The sequence below is a fragment of the Ovis canadensis genome, chromosome 15 (assembly GCF_042477335.2).
Source record: "Ovis canadensis isolate MfBH-ARS-UI-01 breed Bighorn chromosome 15, ARS-UI_OviCan_v2, whole genome shotgun sequence".
Classification (NCBI taxonomy): domain Eukaryota; kingdom Metazoa; phylum Chordata; class Mammalia; order Artiodactyla; family Bovidae; genus Ovis; species Ovis canadensis.
Genome location: NC_091259.1, coordinates 80,617,410 through 80,631,993, shown reverse-complemented (window position 1 = coordinate 80,631,993; position 14,584 = coordinate 80,617,410). Strand labels below are relative to the sequence as shown.

Sequence of the window (14,584 nt, the reverse complement as noted above, 5' to 3'; positions counted from 1 at the left end):
TTGCCTGGGACCGTGCCACTGCTACTCTCTGGATGCCAACTCCTCCCACTTCTCCCCCTTTTCCCACTTATTTAATTCCAGTTTTTCAGAGGCTTTGTCCATGTGCCTCACGATGCCATGTACCTATAGCAAGCACTGCAATTACTCTTTGGTGTCACTCATCACTTGTATGGAAATGAGCTGACCATGTGTCTTTAAAAAAATTGAAGTAGAGTTGACTTACAATGTTGTATTTGTTTCTGGTGTACAGCAAAGTGATTCAGTTTTATACATATTCTCGATATATATATATATATATATAAGCTATACATGTATTTTATATATATCTGAATATACATATACACACTATTTCAGATTCTTTACCATTATGCATTATTATAAGATATTGAATATAGTTCCCTGTGCTATATAGTAGGACTTTAAAAATCTATTTTAAATATAGTAGTTCATATCTACTAATCCCAACTCATAATTCATCCCTTCCCTCCCTTTCCCCTTTGGTAACCATAAGTTTGCTTCCTATGTCTGTGAATCTGTTTTGAAATAAGTTCATTTGTACCCTTTTTTAGATTCCACATATTAGCAATATCATGTTACTTGTCTAACTTTACTTAGTATGATAATCTCTATGTCCATTCATGTGGCTGCAAATGGCATTATTTTGCTCATTTTGGGGGGCTGAGTAATATTCCACATCTTTATCCATTCATCTGTTGATGGACATTCATCTGCTGATGGACATTTAGATTGCTTCCGTGTCTTGGCTATTGTAAATAATGCTGTCATGAACACTGGGGCACATGTATCTTTCCAAATTATGGTTTTCTTTGGATACATGCCCAGGAGTGGAATTGCTGGATTGTAGGGTAACTCAACTTTGTTTTGTAAGGAACCTCCATATTATCTTCCATCGTGGCTGCACCAATTTACATTCCCACCAACAGTGTAGGAAGGTTCCCTTTTCTCAACACCCTCTCATTTATTATTGGTAAACTTTGTAATGATGACCATTCTGACCAGTGTGAAGTGTGACACCTCATTGTAGTTTTGACTTGCATTTCTCTAATGATTAGTGCTTTCGAGCATCTTTCCATCTGCCTCTTGGCCATCTGTGCATATTCTTCAGGGAGCTGGGTGTTTATGTCTTCTGTCCATTTTTTTGATTGAGGTTTTTCTGTGAGTGGTTTGTATGTTTTGGAAATTAAGCCCTTGTTGGTCACATCATTTGCAGATGATTACTCTCTCCTGGTCCCTAGGCTTTCATTTCATTTATGGTTTCCTTTGGTATGCAAAACTTGTAGGTTTGATTAGGTCCCATTTGTATATTTATGCTTCTATTTCTATTGCCTTGGGAGACTGACCTAAGAAAACATTACAATTTATGTCAGAGGATGTTTTGTCTAGGTTCTCTTCTAGGAGTTTAATGGTGTCATGTCTTATTTTGAGGTTTTTTTGTATATGGTGTGAAGGTGTGTTCTAACTTCACAGATTTGCATGTGGCTGTCCAGCTTTCCCAACACTACTTGCTGAAGAGACTGTCTTTTCTCTGGTGTGTATTCTTGCCTACTTTGTTGAAGATTAATTGACTGCAGGTGTGGGGGTTATTTCTGGGCTCTTTTCTGTTCCATTGATCCATGTCTGTTTCCATGCCAATACCACGCTGTATTGATTGCTGTAGCTTTGTAGTATTGTCTGAAGCCTGAGAGGGTTATGCCTCCAGCTTTGTTCTTTCCCCTTAGGATTGCTTTGGAAATTTTGGGTCTGCTGACTACAGTTTGTCTCCAGTCAGATGCTTAGGTCTGTGTCTAATACAATGTCTATATTCCTGACTCTTATAGCACATGGGCCTGACACAAAACAGTTGCTTGATTTTAAAGAAGTTAATAAACTACTGAATTAATAATGGTGGACAAACCCGGCAGTACCCCTCGAGAAGCAACAGCAGTATCAAGGAGAGGAGACTGGAAATCAAAAGGGAGAAGGAAGAGGAAATCAGACACAGCTCCAGCACAGCTGTTCTCACTCAGCCTGCACAGCTCACTGTCTGGGCTCTCAGTGCTTCCCAGCCACCCATTGCTCCTGATCCTGTAAAGTACTTTGAACAGGGACACACATGACGACAAACACTAGCTCTTCTTATCAGCAGAGGTCTTCAATCCTGCCACTAAGTCTTTTTCCAATTCTAGAAATAAATTAAGAGTTGTATTCTGTTTCTGGACCCTGACTCAAAAGCTTGACTGCTTAAGGAAGCAGTCAAGCATTTTCACTCCTAGGCTGAAAAGTGAGGAGTTTGCCCTACAAGAGTGTTTAATACAAACACCTAAGGAAATTTTTATTCCTGTTTTTCACCTTGGTAGATTCCCTTTCATTCTGTCCTACAATTCACTGACTTTCTCTTCAGCTGTGTCTAGTCTGTTTAACCCATTCATTTAGATTTTTATTTCAGTAGTAGTTTTCACTTAAAGGATTGTTCTGTGGTTCTTTTTGACAGAGTTGTCTGGAGGGCTACAGTCCATGGGGCTGCAGAGTCGAACAGACACACCACTTGCTCATCCTTTATGTTACGTGGAAGCCGGTCTTTTAACTACTTGAACATGTTCAGCATTCTTTTCAAATTGCTCTATTATTTCTTGTACATCAGGAATAAATTGTTGTTGGGCATGTAAACTGTTTGACCCCATAACACTGGAATCTCCCAGTTCTGTTTTGTGTTCTAATCTGTGCTCTTATCTGTATTCTCTTATGTCCTTTGTGACCTCAGTCACATGGTTTCAAATACTATTCCCATGGCTGTGACCTCCAAATTTATATCTCCAGCATGGATATCCTCTCTTAACCCCAATTTACCCAACTAGCTACACAGTATCTTCACATGATCTGTACAAAACTGAATTCCTTATCTTCTCTCCAGATTCCTCACTTTGATCTTCCCATCTGAGTTAACAATAGCTTCCTCCTTCTAATTACTCACATCAAAAAAATCCTAGAATAATCCTGATTCCTGTTAAAACAGGTCAGATCATTATTCCTCTGCTTAAAACCAGTGACTTTGCAATGACTTATAAAGCCCTACAACAGAAATACACCAACCCCACGAAAAACTATACATCTGGCTCACCTCTCTGGCTTTATCTCCTCTATTATTTTCCCTCTTGCTTACACCTCTTCAGCCACACTAGTCTCCTGTTTTAAACTTAAAAAGCATACTTCTGCCTAAAGTCATCTACCTTTGCTGTTCCATAATGTCATGTACACAGAAGTATACAGCACACAGCCTTTGGAGTCTGACTTCTTGACCATGTGGGAGAAAATGAAAAACTACAGAAACAGTGGGTCAGAAGTTGCTGAGGGTTTAGGATGGTGTTTGGCTACAAAGAGGCAGAGTGAGAGAGTCTTTTGGAGGTGATCAAAGTTTTATATCCTGATTGTTGTGGTGGCTGCATGACCACGCATCTGTCAAAACTCACAAAGGGACTTCCCTGGCAGTCCAGTGGTTAAGACTCTGTGCTTCCAATGCAAGGAGGCGCGGGTTCAATTACTGGTTAAGGAACTAAGATCCCAGATGCTGCATGGTGCCAGGAGAAAAAACAAAGAAAACCTCACATTACTGTACACCACAGAATGAATTTCCCATTGTATGTAAATGAAAAAAAAAACAATAGTTGCAAGTTTCAGGAAAAACTAAATGCCACATTGCTGAGAGGTGGGGAAGCAGGGAACATATTCAGACACAGGCAAAGATACTCTGAGTGAAAAGAGCTTCACTTTATCCAGCAACAAAGTGAGCCTCTTCTCAAAATACATCTGATAAAACTGCTTGAAATCAGCTGGACTCGGGCTGCACAAAAGACAGAGTGGACAGGCATGTCTAATTGCTCACCTGCTTCTAAGAAATTACAGTCTGTGCTAGAACCAAATGCTCTGGGTTCAGTGACCCAGTATTTGAGATGATCGGTGTCTGATAGTGTTCTAGGAAACCCTGTGTTCGGCAGAGTCCTGTCCCAAAAGGAGTGCTCAATTTCACACTGGTATGACTCTCACCGAGGTTCCCCATAAAGCTCACCCGGAAGAACATTAGGATCGGTGCTCACAGCAGGGGACGTGACTTTGTGCTTTAGAGTCTTCTTTTCCCTGGAAGGTCAAATGCCAACTCTGAACATCTGCTGACTGTGCATTTTCCGTGGTCAAATGCATCGTGTAGGATCATCAGCCATAAAACCTAGTGATGGACTATTTCTCCGCTCACTTTGTTGTGGAAAAAGAGAAAAAGACAACCTAGGATGTGAGAAGACCTGACCCAGGGTTACAGTGAGGCTTCAGAGCTGCCCGGATGAGCCTGATTCTAAAGAAAAACCATGCCACAGGCCTATTTTGTTCATAAACGACTTTTATTTTTGTCCTCAGTATGTGCCCTTGAAGATTCCCAAATGCCTGGAGTTTCTGACTCTCCTGGGACCAGAGGTATAAGCATTGTAAGGAAACACTCAGCCTTGGCTCCTCACTCTCCTGAGGGGCGCAGTCTGAAGGCCTCAGGGAGAGGGACCTGACACTCACGCCTCATTCCAAGATGGGTAACACGGCGAACAAAGAGTTAGTAAAACACAGACTCAGTCTGCTGAGGGCTTCAAATATACATATTCTCTATATATAAACCTGTTATATAGGATGTCAACGTATTGGTTTCCTTGTGATCTGCAATTTAAAGTACAAATGATAGCGATGTTGTACACTGCTGATTTCCCCTTCTCAGCCCCCCTCCCTCCCCAACATAAATAACAGCACAAAGGTCAGGTGATCCTAAGGGTTTCTGTTGTTGTAAATATTTTGCTTTTAAAATCATTTCCCCTTCCTCCCTCCCCCCGCAAACTACCTTTGAGAGTTTGTAACGTAGCAGCATGGAACGGGCAAGGCCGGGGGGCAGCGTGGAGAGCTAGCGGGAAGAGCGCGAACAGCGCTTCTTGCTGACTGGCGCCGGACGGGCTTCTGCATTTGCATGGACACAGAGGCTGCGACGAGAAGCGGAGAAGGTGCCATGTGGCTTCGGACGCTGGCTGGACCACTGAGAAGAGCCCTACAGGCATTGAGGTTTTGGAGACAGAGCACGGCTCCAGAAATGTCTTGGCTCAGTATTTACACAATATCTTTAAGCTGCATTTTCCTTTTAAGAAATTTACGTTTCTGAGGCTGCCCGGGGGAAAGAAGGAACTTAAAAACAAAAACAAAACAATTCCCACATATGTAAAAGTCCTGTTATATGTCTTATTCAGTTATTTTCACACACAACATTAAAAGCAGATACTGACAATGATTGGTTTCTTATTCATTTTTTGAAGAGCGTGAGAAGAGAGACAGGAGAGGCGGGAGGGATGAGCTAAGGAGAGCGCCGGCCCTTCTTCAGCATCAAGTGACATTGGATGGTCTGGATTCGGTTCTTGGCGGGGACAAACTCGGGCTGCAGCTTCAGGGTAGACTCGTACCACACCAGTGCTTTCTCAAACTCTTCCTGTGAGGGGCAGAGGGACAGAGTGAGAGGGGTATGGCCACCAGACTAAACAGATGTGGTGGCATCTTTTTTCCTGAAGAGCATGTCTGTGGCAGTGGCGGCCCTGCAGTTATTTTCTCAGCGCATCTAAACCTCTGAGGAAAACTGAGGTGCTGGGGACAACGACCTCCATCCCTGGGGTCACAGATTACAAAGAAAACTGTGGCACAGCCCAAGAGCCAGAGGCAGAGGGGGACCAGCTCTACAGAGACCTGGCCCCACGGCAGGAACCACTGTCACCGGGCTCTGCTGTGCACCAGGCGCAGAGCCAGGGGCTGCATGGAATCCCTTCCTGTAATCCTCACAGAAACCTCTAGAACTATGTCTGGCAAAACCTTATTTTGCATCTACTTGAATTTTCTACTGTAACTGGAAAGAAGGAAGTCAAGTCAGGTATCTCAATTAGACTTGTAAATTTTGAAGCAGTTTCTTATTCTCCCTGACACTTGAAAATACGAACCTGGTTTGGAAATGATCACTGCCACACAGAAGGTGTTCATCTTTTACTTAGACTAATACTCCTGAAGAAGAGCCCGAATCTACCACTTAAATGACTCCTACCAGCCAAATGAGAGGCAGAATTCCTCACTCATAGCAGCAAATTTTGCATTTACTGGGGACGAAAATAGATTCTTCAATTTTAAGAAGCAGAGAGGGAAATCCACACATTCAGCAAGCCCTACCTGGCCAAATTAAATTTCCTGCCTTTGAAGTGAAGGATGACACATACAACTTGGAGCCTGAAGCTGCTCATTACATTAACCTTTATGAAGAGCACCTTGGAAAGAGCCTCATGCTGGACCCTAAACTTTGGATGAAAGCGGATGGCATGACTCTCATGTTAGACTCAGCTATGACAGCTTCTGCGAGACCCCTGGGGCTTTGAGTTCCGACACTGGTCCTCCTTCTGACCCCAACAGGGTTCTGGATGATGGCTCTGCCATTTTGGCTGTAAATGGTATCCCAGGGAACTAGTGGCATTCCGCCATTCATTAAACCTTTGGTGAGCACCTACTATGTGCCAAACCCCGTGAAGTGCTAGCTAGGAACAGGGAGATGAAGAGGAGTCCCTAAGGAGCTCCTGGTCTGGTGGGAGAGACCAATACTCAAAACAAAAGTTATAAAACTAAGGTGAAAAGACAACAAGGGAAATCCACACAGGGCACATGGGAGCAGTCCTGGGGACCTGGCCCGGCCTGGCAGTAAGTGCGCCTGGGTGCGTGTGTCCACCTGGAGTGTTAGGGGAGGCTTTTCTGGAACAAGTGCAGTCTTCAGGAAAGTAGGTAAATGGGCCTGTCCAGTGTTAAACTATGGTGAGGACTACGCAGCTGCAAATACCTGGGTGAGTTTACTGTGTTTTAAAAAAACTTACAACCCCCCTACCATGGCTTATACCTGTGGTGGGGAGCCGCAACTTTAGACACACAACTTAAGGAAACCAGAGGCCACTGACTAGTCAGAGGTTTGGACCTAGAGGCGCGTCCCTGACAGAAGGCAGCAGGGGTGGCTCGCGCGGCTCCCAGGCCAGCCTCACCATCGCCACGTATACGTTGCCCAGCGTGAAGTGGTTGACGGCGAAGTGCGGCGCGATCTCCACCGCCATGGTGGCCACGATGACGGCGTCGTTCCAGAGCTTGGCGTTGTGCAGGATGTTGGCCAGGCTGATGAGGGGCACGTCCTGGGAGAGGAGGGGGGGGGCGAGAAGGGAAGAAAGTTGGCTTCTGGGCTCTCACTTGTGGCTGTGGTGACCGTAAGCAAAGTGGTCAGTGCTCCCTGGTGAATGAGAGTCGTGCAGCTCGATGTGGGGGCTTCTGTCTGCTGCGGGTCTGTGAGGGGGAAGGAGCGTGTGCCAGCCCAGCTGTGCAGCACTTCTCTCATGGAGAGAGTCTTGCCTCAAAAAACAAACAAAACTGTCAGCTGGGTGAACAACCTGCTGAGTGAGGCAGCTGCTCTCCATTGTGGTGCCAGCTCCGGGTCACACTGCAGCTTGTGAGGAGTAGCTGGTGGCCAGACTCTGTCCACGGTCCACACTGAGGCTCGCTGTCACAGAGCCGAGCTGTTCTCTGCAAGGATCACGGCGCCCTCTGAGGCAGGGTTGGCGCGCTGTGGCCACAGGCCACGTCCAGCCTGCTGCCCGACTCTGTAACTTTTTATTGGACCTCATCATTCCCATTCCCCGAGGTACTTCTGTGCTGTTTTCATGTTATCATGGCAGAACTGAGTGGCTGCAAGAGGCAGGCTGGCCTCAGAGCCTAAATTTGTACTATCTGCCCCTTCACAGAAAAGTTCCCTGACCCCTGATCCAGCGTCTTGGCCCTTCTTGTTGCGGAGCCTAGTGATAGCCAGAAGTATAGAGCACAGGATGATGGGCTGAAAAAGTTGCAGTATCATTATCACAAATATTAACTCCCTTTAGATGTGTGCTCAGCCGCTTCAGGAGTGTCCAACTCTTTGTAACCCTATGGACTGTAGCCCGCCAGGCTCCTCTGTCTGTGGGATTCTCCAGGCAAGAACACTGGGGTGGGATGCTATGCCCTCCTCCAGGGGATCTTCCTGGCCCAGGGATAGAACCCAAGTCTGCTGTGTCTCCTGCATCGTCGGGCGGGTTCTTTACCACTAGCGCCACCTGGGAAGCCCCCTTTAGATGCGTAACCTGAGCAACTGGTATCTATACACCATTATTCTGTATCACTGGGTTCTTCCATAGGAGATACAGAAGAACAGAAAAAAGACCCACGTTTGTCCTTGCTGGACACCCACAGAGACATGTCATTATATGAGGTCACAGAGGTTTAAGAACTTGCCTAAGGTCACACAGGTACTGAGAGGTCACAAAGGTGATCACAAAGGTAGCAAGAGGCAGAGTTGCACTTAGAGCTGCATTTACGACTCAGCCGCGCCTCTTCCTGATACAGTGTTTTTCCGGGATCCTGAAGCCCTTCCCCGATGGCCCCTCTTGCTGAGGTAAGGAGGTAGGTGTAGCTCAGGCTTGTGGCAGCACAAGTGGGTCGTTAAGTTTCTCCACCCTTCGCCTTCTGCTGCTTTCTGAGCATGAGGAAGGTTGGTGAAGCCTCAGAATAAAGCAGTGGGCACAGGAAATGGCTGAGGGATGGGAATTCACACCCTCGGAGCCCCACTCACCTTCATCTGGTGTGGGGCATAATGGAGGGCCTGGCGCAGGCAGTCAATCGCCTTCTTTCCTTGGCCTTTCACTCTCCAGTAGAGGGCTGCCATGCTGGAAAGGACCCAGGACGTCTGGTTCTACAAAGGAAAGGTCAGTTAAAGCTGATGTCTCTTAAATAACATACTAATTTACCACCAAGATTAGGAATCGCAACTCAAGTTAATGACCATTTAGCTATTTACCTGGTGCTGGTGGTCTGCCTCGCACCTTACGTTCACCCTCTCATTGACCTTAGTAACCATCCCACAAGCCTGATTCTACTATTACAGCCTTTTTAATAAACATTTAACCTCTCTGGATCATAGTTTTCAAATCTTAAACTTCTACACACTTCAGTTTATTAGTCTATTTCCAGTGGGTTCTGGATTTTCAGCTGTAGTTAGGAAAGTCTTGTTTACTCCAAGGTTATCAAGAAGTTTTACCATGTGTTTTCCTCAGAACTTTTCTAGTTTCACTTTTCACACTTAAATATTTGATCCACTTAGAATTTAACTTGGTGTAAAGTAAAAGATAAGGCTCCAATTTATTTTTTTTCCAGATGGCTATTCAGTTCAGTTCAGTTGCTCAGTTGTCTGACTCTCTGCAACCCCATGAACTGCAGCACGCCAGGCCTCCCTGTCCATCACCAACTCCCAGAGTTCACTCAAACTCATGTCCATAGAGTCGGTGATGCCATCCAGCCATCTCATCATCCTCTGTCGTCCCCTTTTCCCCCTGCCCCCAATCCCTCCCATCATCAGAGTCTTTTCCAATGAGTCAACTCTTCGCATGAGGTGGCCAGAGTACTGGAGTTTCAGCTTTAGTATCCTTCCTTCCAAAGAACACCCAGGACTGATCTCCTTTAGAATGGACTGGTTGGATCTCCTTGCATTCAAGGGACTCTCAACAGTCTTCTTCAACACCACAGTTCAAAAGCATCAATTCTTTGGCACTCAGCTTTCTTCACAGTCCAACTTTCGCATCCACACATGACCACTGGAAAAACCATAGCCTTGACTAAACAGACCTTTGTTGGCAAAGTAATGTCTCTGCTTTTCAATATGCTATCTAGGTTGGTCGTAACTTTTCTTCCAAGGAGTAAGCATCTTTGAATTTCATGGCTACAGTCACCATCTGCAGTCATTTTGGAGCCCCCAAAAATAAAGTCCAACACTGTTTCCCCATCTATTTCCCATGAAGTGATGGGACCAGATGTCATGATATTCGTTTTCTGAATGTTGAGCTTTAAGCCAACTTTTTCACTCTCCTCTTTCACTTTCCTCAAGAGGGTTTTTAGTTCCTCTTCACTTTCTGCCATAAGGGTGGTGTCATCTGCATATCTGAGGTTATTGATATTTCTCCCAGCAATCTTGATTCCAGCTTATGCTTCTTCCAGCCCAGCGTTTCTCATGATCTACTCTGCATAGAAGTTAAATAAGCAGGGTGACAATATACAGCCTTGATGTACTCCTTTTCCTATTTGGAACCAGTTGGTTGTTCCATGTCCAGTTCGAACTGTTGCTTCCTGACCTGCATAGAGGTTTCTCAAGAGGCAGGTCAGGTGGTCTGGTATTCCCATCTCTTTCAGAATTTTCCAGTTTATTGTGATCCACACAGTCAAAGGGTTTGGCAGAGTCAATAAAGCAGAAATAGACGTTTTTCTGGAATTCTCTTGCTTTTTCGATGATCCAGTGCATGTTGGCAATTTGATCTCTGGTTCCTCTGCCTTTTCTAAAACCAGCTTGAACATCTGGAAGTTCACGGTTCATGTATTGCTGAAGCCTGGCTTGGAGAATTTTGAGCATTACTTTACTAGCGTGTGAGATGAGTGCAATTGTGTGGTAGTTTGAGCATTCTTTGGCATTGCCTTTCTTTGGGCCTGGAATGAAAACTGACCTTTTCCAGTCCTGTGGCCACTGCTGAGTTTTCCAAATTGGCTGGCATATTGAGTGCAGCACTTCCACAGCATCATCTTTCAGGATTTGAAATAGCTTTAATCTACATCTAATTTTTAATTTCCCTGTTTCATTTACCCCTTTTGATGGATGTTTCTAATTCCCAGCCATTCTGGTTGAGGCAACTGGAAAACTTACTCTGCTTCCTATCTTGTTTTGTTCTTTCAATCTATTTTTTTGGTAATTCTATCATTTTTCATTGGTGGGGCACATAGGGTGATATAAATACTATTTCCTGCCTTGTTTTTGTGTTGGTTCTACATGTAAATATATTCCTTGATTACTGACATTACTTTTGTGTGGCTTCTCTAGTCATCTCTTGGTTGGCTAAAGTTTATCTTTTAATAGTTTTCTTAAGAAGGGTTAATAGGAAAATTATTCTCTGAGACGGTTGTCATGGGGTGAATTGTGTCTGCCCAGAGTTATATGTTCAAGTCTCAATCCCTAGTTATCTCAGAATGCAACTGTATTTAGAAATAGAGTCTTTAGAGAGCATACTAAGTTAAAAATGAGGTCATTATTGTAGGGCCCTAATCTAATGTAACTGGCTTTCTAGGTGGCTCAGCAGGAAAGAATTTGCCTGCAATGCAGGAGATGCGTGTTCGATCCCTGGGTCAGGAAGATCCCCTGGAGGAGGAAATGGCAACCCACTCCAGTATTCTTGCCGGGGAGCCTGGTGGACTATAGTCCATGGGGTAGCAAAAGAGTTGGACACGACTTAGTGACCAAACAACAAAATCTAATGTAAGTGGATTTATAGAAGAGAAGGAGATACATCAGTGTCCTCTGTGCAGATGACCACTTGAAGAGCTGCCTAGAGGATAGCCAGCTGCAAGCCAAGGAGAGAGGCCTGAGAAGAAAACAACCCTGCCGGTACCTGGATCCCCAACTTGTAGCCTCCAGCACTGAGAGGATACATTTCTGTTGTTCCAGTCACCTTGTCGGCAGTAGAAGAAGAAATGAAGGAGAAGGCAGCGGCACCCCACTCCAGTGCTCTTGCCTGGAAAATCCCATGGACGGAGCAGCCTGGTGGGCTGCAGTCCATGGGGGCGCTAAGAGTTGGACACGACTGAGCGACTTCACTTTCACTTTCGTGCATTGGCAAGAACACTGGCAACCACTCCAGTGTTCTTGCCTGGAAAATCTCAGGGACGGGGGGAGCCTGGTGCGTTGCCGTCTATGGGGCTGCACAGAGTCGGACATGACTGAAGCGACTTAGCAGCAGCAGCAGCCGGCAGTATTGTTATGGCAGCCCTAACAAACTAATACAATCGAGTATGTTCAGAACTTTGTCTGTAGCCTTTATGCCTGAAACACAACTGGCTGGATATAACCGTGGCCCATTCTTTCCTTGAATAATCTGCTGGCATTGCTCCATTGCTTCTTGGTGTAACATGACAGTAACTCTGAAGCTACCCTGATGTACCCCTCCTTCTTAATGACTTGATCCTTCTGACTGGCTTATCAAAAGGATTCTTTTGTTGTGTGTGTGTTTTTTTTTTAAGAAAATAAAATTATCTTTCTTTACTGCCAATATCTGACACATTCCAAAGAACATACCTGGAGCAGGAGATGGCAACCCACTCCAATATTCTTGCCTGAAAAATTCCATGGACAGAAGAGTCTGGTGGGCTGCAGTCCACGGGGTCACAAAGAGTCGGACGTGACTGACTGACTAACACACTTACTGCCAATATATGACACACTCCAAGGAACACATATATAGGTTATATATGTGTTATAAATATATACACATAGATAATATGTAATTATATAAAATATACACTTATGCTGTAAAGCATAAAATAATCAATATCCCAGAAACTACTACCCTCATAAGATTCACCCATGAGGCTGAATGTAGTTTTTAGTTCGTGCAAGTTCCTTGCTGCACAATTACACTGTCCACTAGGTGAATATACTATGATATGTTTATCTACTTTCTGTAAATGGTGGTGGCAGGGTGGTGAGGTACCTTGCATCTACCTGTGTCTTCTCTCACGGTGCTGGCCTCTGGCTTTGCTCCAGAGGCATACATTATCCCAAGTGTTGTGTTTATGATCCCACTGCTCTTTTTATTTATTTATTTTTAACTTTTTATTTATTTATTTAACTTTACAATACTGTATTGGTTTTGCCATACATTGACATGAATCCACCATGGGTGTGCATGAGTTCCCAACCCTGAACCCCCCCCTCCCACCTCCCTCCCCATATCATCTCTCTGGGTCATCCCAGTGCACCAGCCCCAAGCATCCTGTATCCTGTATCGAACCTAGACTGGTGATTGGTTTCTTACATGATAGTATACATGTTTCAGTGCCATTCTCCCAAATCATCCCACCCTCTCCTTCTCCCACAGAGTCCAAAAGTCTGTTCTATACATCTGTGTCTCTTTTGCTGTCTCACATACAGGGTTATCATTACCATCTTTCTAAATTCCATATATATGTGTTAGTATACTGTATTGGTGTTTTTCTTTCTGGCTTACTTCACTCTGTATAATAGGCTCCAGTTTCATCTACCTCATTAGAACTGATTCAAATGTATTCTTTTTAATGGCTGAGTAATACTCCATTGTGTATATGTACCACAGCATCCTTATCCATTCGTCTGCTGATGGACATCTAGGTTGCTTCCATGTCCTGGCTATTATAAACAGTGCTGCAATGAACATTGGGGTACACGTGTCTCTTTCAATTCTGGTTTCCTCAGTGTGTATGCCCAGCAGTGGGACTGCTGGGTCATAAGGCAGTTCTATTTGCAATTTTTTAAGGAATCTCCACACTGTTCTCCATAGTGGCTGTACTAGTTTGCATTCCCACCAACAGTGTAAGAGGGTCCCCTTTTCTCCACACCCTCTCCAGCATTTATTGCTTGTAGACTTTTGGATCACAGCCATTCTGACTGGTGTGAAATGGTACCTCACTGTGGTCTTGATTTGCATTTCTCTGATAATGAGTGATGTTGAGCATCTTTTCATGTGTTTGTTAGCCATCCGTATGTCTTCTTTGGAGAAATGTCTATTTAGTTCTTTGGCCCATTTTTTGATTGGGTCATTTATTTTTCTGGAATTGAGCTGCATAAGTTGCTTGTATATTTTTGAGATTAGTTGTCAGTTGCTTCATTTGTTATTATTTTCTCCCATTCTGAAGGCTGTCTTTTCACCTTGCTTATAGTTTCCTTTGTTGTGCAGAAGCTTTTAATTTTAATTAGATCCCATTTGTTTATTTTTGCTTTTATTTCCAGTATTCTGGGAGGTGGATCACAGAGGATCCTGCTGTGATTTATGTCAGAGAGTGTTTTGCCTATGTTCTCCTATGGGAGTTTTATAGTTTCTGGTCTTATGTTTAGATCTTTAATCCATTTTGAGTTTATTTTTGTGTGTGGTGTTAGAAAGTGATCTAGTTTCATTCTTTTACAAGTGGTTGACCAGTTTTCCCAGCACCACTTGTTAAAGAGATTGTCTTTAATCCATTGTATATTCTTGCCTCTTTTGTTGAAGATAAGGTGTCCACAGGTGTGTGGATTTATCTCTGGGCTTTCTATTTTGTTCCATTGATCTATATTTCTGTCTTTGTGCCAGTACCATACTGTCTTGATGACTGTGGCTTTGTAGTAGAGCCTGAAGTCAGGCAGGTTGATTCCTCCAGTTCCATTCTTCTTTCTCAAGATTGCTTTGGCTATTCGAGGGTTTTTGTATTTCCATACAAATCTTGAAATTATTTGTTTTAGCTCTGTGAAGAATACCGCTGGTAGCTTGATAGGGATTGCACTGAATCTGTAGATTGCTTTGGGTAGTATTGATTCTTCTGATCCATGAACATGGTATATTTCTCCATCTATTAGTGTCCTCTTTGATTTTTTTCATCAGTGTTTTATAGTTTTCTATATATAGATCTTTAGTTTCTTTAGGTAGATATA

General features: G+C 44.0%; 1 protein-coding gene and 1 long non-coding RNA gene across 5 annotated transcripts in view; one reads left to right on the top strand and one right to left on the bottom strand.

Moving 5' to 3' along the window:
- The window catches only part of LOC138420633 (uncharacterized), a 70,620-nt gene that overhangs the window by 38,844 nt on the left and 17,192 nt on the right, over positions 1–14,584 (top strand). The window lies entirely within an intron of this gene.
- The window catches only part of TTC17 (tetratricopeptide repeat domain 17), a 125,598-nt gene continuing 115,383 nt past the window's right edge, over positions 4,370–14,584 (bottom strand). For 2 of the 4 annotated variants that reach the window (XR_011249252.1, XR_011249253.1), the window contains 4 exons: positions 8,684–8,803; positions 7,077–7,220; positions 4,871–5,503; positions 4,370–4,692 (listed from right to left, as the gene is read on the bottom strand). Coding sequence is in view for 2 of the 4 variants with exons in the window: in XM_069553943.1 (XP_069410044.1) it covers positions 5,372–5,503; positions 7,077–7,220; positions 8,684–8,803 (396 nt within the window). In the remaining 2 variants the exon portion in view is untranslated. Of the gene's footprint in view, positions 5,504–7,076; positions 7,221–8,683; positions 8,804–14,584 lie in introns of all 4 variants that reach the window. The other 2 variants (XM_069553943.1, XM_069553945.1) reach the window with 1 other exon arrangement.